Genomic DNA, 6,634 nt, shown 5'->3' with positions numbered 1-6,634 from the left:
TCAACTTCCAACAGAAGCTACCCCCCTAGGGGTCGCTACCTCGTGGCTGCCAGCTGGGGAGGGGGCGCCGCCCGCTGGCCCCCTCCGCCCCTTCCCAGCCAGCGCCCTCGCCGCCTTCCTGCCCTCGCCTGCTCTGCCGCAGCCTCACACACTAGATTCACAATAAATAAAACCCATAACCCACCCCCTGCGTGCAATGTTGGGCTGATTGACTTCCAGAGGATCCTGACCTGTGCTTTGTGTTTTCATACAATTAAGAAAGAGAGAGAGAGAGAGGCACAAGGACTTAGAAGGGGTCCAAGGAGGGGAGATGCGGGGAGGAGGGAGTAAGGCACAGAAAGACAAGCCAGAGGGGCCAAGTCACACCCTGGATCGGGCTGGGCGTGCCCCTGCTCCCCTCCCTCCCAGGGCGGCCTTCTGAAGACCCTCTGCACAGGTCCCCAACCTTCCCTTGGGGGAGGAGGGGAGTTGGGGGGGGAGCTACTTCCTGTGGTGTGTTACCAAATTGTTCCCAAGTTGCTTAACTGGAGGAGGAGTTCCCAATTGCAACAGCAGAAGACCCGAACAATGAATGCCCCACCCCGAAATAAAGAGTAAAGACATTACAGCTGAAATCCAGAGAGAAGTGGCCACAAAGGGTGGGGTGGGGGTGGGGGGAGTGGGGGTGGGGGGGGAGAGAAAACTCCAAAACGCTTTTGAAAAAGGACGACCGACACCCAACACCCTCCAGAGGAACGGAAAGTGGGCCAGCAGGACGCCTACCTAGCGCAGGTGGCGGCTGAGGCGAGGGCAGCAGCGGCTGCCCTTCCTTCTCGCTTGGCTCCGGGTCCCCTTTCTGCTCCACTCTCCGCCCGGCCACAGCAGGGCTGTCTGCGTGAGGGGCAGGGGCAGGGACCGATGGGGTGGCACAAGGGCACCTGCATGCGGGCTGGGGTGTGGGGGCGACTTGGGGCCCGTCTCCCCTCACTGGGGCCATGGCGGAAGGGCGACCTCCCGGGCCTGCCTGTGAAGGGAGGGAAGAGGGGGCCTGTCCCCCGCGGGGACTGGACCTTGGAGAGCAATCTGACTTTTTACTGTACAGAGGGGTCTGGGGTCCTGGGAATCCCCCTGTGGCCCAGGGGAGGGTGGTGGGACACCCTCCGTTCTGGGAGCATGAAACTCGCTCCAGGAGATGCCCCCTGTGGGGGGCGGGGCTGCTAGCCGAAGGGTGGGGCAGGGGGACTCCGAGGCGGCCCTGCCTCACCCCCTCCGGAACAGGCAGTGAGGGAGGGCTGGGTGGGATCTGGAGGGGAGCGCCCTCTGGACCTGCACCCCTCATCTTTCCAAGCGAGTCCTCTGAGCTCCCTAGTGGAGCTCTGACCCCAGCTGAGGGTGGGGTCCCCCCAGGAAGGACAAGGGTGGGGGACAGGCCCCTTCAGCACGGTGCTGGTTGACTTGTTTGGGGATGAAGTTCCTTCCCCGGAAGGCCAGGGTGGGATGGGGAGGAAGTTCGGCTGCATCCTTTCTTTCTTTCTGCCCTCTGCTTGGCAGAGTCCGTTTCGCATGTTGCTTTCTGCTTGGCTGCTGGTGCACAGCTCCGCCGCCGAGACCTCTTCCGAGGGCTCTCAGAAAACTGGGCTGCTTCGGGGGGCCTGCGGGGGGCCCTGGGCTGGAGGAGAGAAGGGCTGAGTGGCTGACGACGTTTAATTTTTGCTTTTCGGTGGGGCTGGGCTGGGGGATTTTTTTTTCCACGTCTCAAAATTTCTTCTCCCCCTGTTTGAGGAACCTCTTCTTTTCATTTTGTCATTTCTTTTGTCGATCTTATCAGAGGAACCAGGACTGAAGCAGGACAAAAAAGAGGCGATATTGAGAACAGCTGGGGCAGGGCCCTTCTCACTTCCACCGGGCCCTGTGACTGCAGGTGCTGGCCGGGGGCCCCGGAGGGTCCAGCTACCGCGGAGCCAAGGATACCAACACCACACAGAGCTCCATCCCATTCTGTCGGTCCCTCCTATGGGAATCCTGCGCCCCCCCCAAGAGACCCTGCCCCCTAGTGCTACAGTCCAGCTGGCCTTCCCGTGGGCATCGTGCCCAGCGGGTAGGACCCCCGTGGCTGGCGCTGGCACAAGCACAGACCTGGGATCTGGCCATGTTTCCAATTGTTTAAGTTTTTGTGTGGGTCCTGGAGGGTGGAGAGGATGCCAGGCTAGAGCTTTTGTCCCCGGAGGGGTTTGGGGAGGAGGGGGGGCGGTCGGTGGCCTAGCTTCTTGCTGAGTTTTCTTTCTGTCTCTTTAGACTTAAAAGCAAAAATTCCCATCTGTACACCCGAGCCAAGGTCCCACAGACTGAAAGGCTGGTGAGGGGGCCACCACATGGCTTCAGTCCCTAATAGTGGTCGTCCTGGGGGAGGGGCCTGGTAGACACACGCCCCCCCCCCCCCAATTCTCTAGCCTTAAGGCAGCAATTTTCAACCAGTGTGCCACAAGAATTTTTAGTCAGGGACACTGGCCTTTTTCTTTCTTTTTTTTTCATTATAAAATATTTTTAATCTACAAAATATACAGCTATGACTAATAACAGTGCTTTTTTTCTTAGACTGTCAATTTTAAAAAAATGATAACAGCCAACACAATAGTAGTCAGGTGTGAATGAACCAAAATTATACCTATTTTTTTGTCAGATTGGCCAAAATATGTATTTTTTTTTGGTGTGCCGCAGAATTTTAGTAATGTTTATGTGTGCCATGAGATGAAAAAGGTTGAAAATCGCTGCCTTGCCCTGGCCGGTGTGGCTCAGTTGGTTGAGCGTCGTCCCATACACATGCCCAGATTGCATGGTGTGTACGGGAGGCAACCAATTGATGTTTCTCTCTCTCCCCCCTCCCCCTTCCCCTCTCTCTAAAATCAATAAAAACATACCCCTGCGTGAGGATTAAAACAACAACTAAAAACAAACAAACAAAAAGAAAATTGCTGCCTAGGGCAACAGCACTGAGGAAGGACCACAGGCTCCCTGGGGCACATGTCCCTTCTCTTATGATGCCAGCAGGGGGCGCCGCCTTCCCACAAACAGGCCTTGGTGGCCGCTCAGCGCAGAACATTCCCAGGGTGGACACCCCTTCCCCCTTCCCCATCATGGGCTGCCTGGCATTTTCCTTCACCAGAGGCTCTGGCCCCACCTCATGGCCAGCGGGTAGGGGTGGAGGATTCTCCTCTATGGTCTACAGTGCCTGGGTGTGCCCGGTGGTACCCTCGGGGCAAAATGGAGGTCCCTGAAAATGCACCTCAGGGCCTCTCCCAGGCTCTGGGTCACAGACTCCGATCTACAGCGGCCGAGGAGAACCAACCACAGAGCACACAGTGGGACCTCACTCATCCCACCCTTGCTCCAGCCCCACACAGGAGCCAGGGACAGAGGGTGGCTGACCGGCCCACGGACTCAAATGCAAGGGGCAGTTCAGAGTCGAGGCTCCTGACTGCTCCATGTGGCGCGCTCATCCTGCCGAGGGCAAGGCTGCCAGCGTCACAGTGAGGGCCTGGGGAAGCTACGTCAGCCAACTTTTCAAAAGAAGCCAAAAGTCCAGACAGAATTTCATGTGAAAATTCCAATATTTAAAGCACTTGTGTTGGTCACACACTTCTGCCTGCAGGCCAGACCTGCCCCCCCTGCCCCCCCCGCCCCCCCAACCCCCGCCCAGGCTCTGGTTTGGGATTGCAGGCTATTGTCCACTGTGAGATGGAGACATCGAGTTTTAGTTAGAAAAGGCCTCAGAGATCACCTAGAACTTCCTTCACAGTGGAAATGGCCTCTGTGCTCTCCATGACAGTAGCCACATGTGCCTTCTAAGCACTTGAGATGTGGCTAGTGTAATGGAAGGATTCAATTTTTCTCTAGTTATTGAAATTTAAGCGTGGCCATGGCTAGCTCATTGGGTAGGGCAGCTGGAGGGCATTTGGAAAAGTGGGGGTTGGGGTTGTCATAGTGACGGGGATGCTACTGGTGTTTACTGGGTGGGCAGAGATGCTACACTTCCTGCCACATGCTGGACAACACGCTCAGGGGAGACCTGTCCGGAGTCCGACCCGTCTATTGACTGAAGGCCAAATGGAGGCTCATGGTGTGTGTGTGTGTGGGGGGGGGGCGCTGGCAAGTTGTGGGGGAAACGAAGCACCCCCAGCGTGGGCATTCGGGGGGTGGGGTCAGCGGCCAGCTCCTGGGCTTCCTGTCCTGGCCTTTGGAGAAACTGCCTGGGTACCCCCCTCCCCCCACCTTGATGCGCTCTGGGACCCTCTTCCCAAAGAGAGGCTGCACTGGAACCCTACCCCACTGCCCCTCCCCCTCCCTGTGAAGGACAAGAGGTTTGGGGGACAACCAGGTCCCTTCCAGACCAAGCCAAAGCCCTAAGCTGGACCCTTTAGGGTCTCCCGAGTTGCACAGCAGGGGGACAACCACCAGCGCTCAAACTTGGGGACTCCCTCAGAGGAGGAAGACTTGGAGTTCGGGACAAAGGCAGCTCCAGCGGGGTCCCCAGCACCTCCTCACCGGCCCCAGGAACAGGGATCTGCTGCCAAGCACAGAGTGGCTTTTCTGCTTACCCTCCCTGCTTCCTGAGCCAGGTCCAAAACTGATTAAAACTAAGTAAAAAGCGCTGCCCAGGGAATGACAAAATTGCTAAAATTCTCTTTTCTTCCCTCATTCTATTGTTCTCTCTCCATCTGGTGCTCCAGAGATCAGCTAAAGTCACTGGTTACTGTGGAAACCGACCCCCACTGCACCCCTGGTGCCCACCCGCTGCAGCCGCCGCTTGCCCCCAGGCCCAAGGGCTCCTGGCTGGGCTTGTCCAGCTCTGGTCCCCCCCACCGCCGCCGCCGCTGCCTGCTCCCTGCCAAGGCCCAGGCCCCTTTTGGGAACAACGGGGAGGAAAACTTGCCTCATACTCTGACTTGGCCCCACCGTCCAAGCAAAGTGAGCAGAGAAAGTGCAGAAGGGAAAGCACTCGGAGGCGGAAATGGGGTGAGCAGGGAGGGCTGGAGGCTGTGGTCCCGGAGAGCAAGAAAGCACGCAAGCAAGCAGGGGAACAGCCAGAGCTGCAGGCAGCCGGCGGGCGGCAGGGGGGAGGGCGGAGGGCGGGAGCGCTGGAGTCCTGCAGCCCGGTGCCAGCCCCGAGCTGGGAGGGAGGCCCGCAGAGGTCCCTTCCTCTGGCACCCCCTCCCGCCCTCTGCCAGCAGGGCTCTCCCGGGCTCCCTGGCACAGAGTGGAGGGGGCTGGCTCCAGCCCCTGCTCGGAGCCATTGTTTTTCTTCTCAACACCCCCAAGTTCAAGTTCATCTGGGTGTTACATCATGTCTGGTTGCTCTTGGAAACCAGACGGGTCAGACGTGACTCTGGGGAAAGGGGGTGGGAAGCTGGAGGGGGCTGAAGTTCCCCGCCCCTCCCCTCCTTGCCACTAGGGAGCTCTGAAGTTTGCAGTTTGACAAAGTTTTTGGCTGTTGTTTTTTTTTCTTTTTCCGAGGGAGGGAAAGGAAAAGGGAAAAAACAAAACCTCAAAACCACACATACAAAACTTCTATCCACCAACTTTCTCCGGACTCAGGCCTCAGAGCAGAGAGGGAGCAGGAGCTGACAGAGGTGGCCAGGGCCCTGGGCGGAGGTGGACTTCCCCAGGGCTGAGGCCTCCTGGCCCTGGGCTCCCAGGGTGGTACTTTTATAAGAAGAAGTGCCCCAAGGGAGCGGCTGGAGACTCTTCCCAGCCTCTCGGGGACAGGCACGGGAAAGGCAGGACTCGTGTGTGTGTGTGTGTGTGTGTGTGTGTGTGTGTGTGTACATGCCTGTGCAAAGCAGTGTCCGGGGTGTCCAGCAGGAGGGCTGGGGGGGGTTGGGTGTTTCCTTGTGAGAACTGGAGACAGATGGGAGCAGGACGGGGGGCTCCAGAAGCTTGGTCACCCTTTTTTTAACAGGACTCAAAGGGAGTTGGGGGAGGAGCCTCCAGGGCACAATGGGACTTGCCCTGCCCTGGTGCCAGAGTCTCTGGGCACGTGGCCCACCAGGACAGCTATGTCCCTCCTAAGCCCACCAAAAATTAGGGGAGAGGGGAGGGCTGGGGACCAAGACCTTCCGCAAAGCAGGAGGAGAACAAACAAGCAGATGCTGTCCCACCCTGACTGGGCCTCGGCTTCCGTCTTTGCTTCTCTCAGGCCTGGCCCGGAGTGCCTCCAGCCTTGGGTCCTTGGCCCCTTCCCCAGGGCCGAGGTTGTCAGAACTAATTATCCAATTAGCTGGTTAGCCAGGGGGCCTGGGAGCTGCCTGGGGAGGCAGGTTCAGCTGGGCGTGCAAAAGCCTGGATCCTTCGGCCCTGCCCCAAGCCCTTCTCCCAGACGAACTCCAAGACCCTGGCCTCTTCCCTGACACCACGATGCCCCCCCTGCCTGCACCCCCTGCCTCCTCCCCGCCCCCCCTCCCATGCTCGCCTCCACGCTCCTACCTGAGACTGCTGTGGGATGTTCAGAAAGTTGCCGTCCCGGGGTCCGATGCTGACAAACCGGTTGGCAGAGGAGGCGCCTGTCGCTGCGAATGCTGTGGGAGCAGGAGAGAGAGGAAAGAGCCCGTGAGGCCTAGGGCCCACCTGGCCCTGCCCTTGTGGGGCTGCTGAGAGGGAG

General features: G+C 58.8%; 1 protein-coding gene across 7 annotated transcripts in view; it reads right to left on the bottom strand.

Annotated features, from left to right (window-relative positions):
- Positions 1 to 1,418: 1,418 nt before the first annotated feature.
- Positions 1,419 to 6,634, bottom strand: part of NFIX (nuclear factor I X) — a 63,858-nt gene continuing 58,642 nt past the window's right edge. For all 7 annotated transcript variants that reach the window (XM_006105046.3, XM_006105048.3, XM_014447236.2 and 4 more), the window contains 2 exons: positions 6,460 to 6,551; positions 1,419 to 1,818 (listed from right to left, as the gene is read on the bottom strand). In XM_006105046.3, coding sequence (XP_006105108.1) covers positions 1,804 to 1,818; positions 6,460 to 6,551 — 107 coding nt within the window. In that variant the 3' untranslated portion in view covers positions 1,419 to 1,803. The remainder of the gene's footprint in view (positions 1,819 to 6,459; positions 6,552 to 6,634) is intronic.

Source organism: Myotis lucifugus, unplaced genomic scaffold, assembly GCF_000147115.1.
Source record: "Myotis lucifugus unplaced genomic scaffold, Myoluc2.0 scaffold_629, whole genome shotgun sequence".
NCBI lineage: Eukaryota > Metazoa > Chordata > Mammalia > Chiroptera > Vespertilionidae > Myotis > Myotis lucifugus.
Note: the sequence above shows the minus strand (reverse complement) of the source record. Positions and strands in the feature narration are given on the sequence as shown.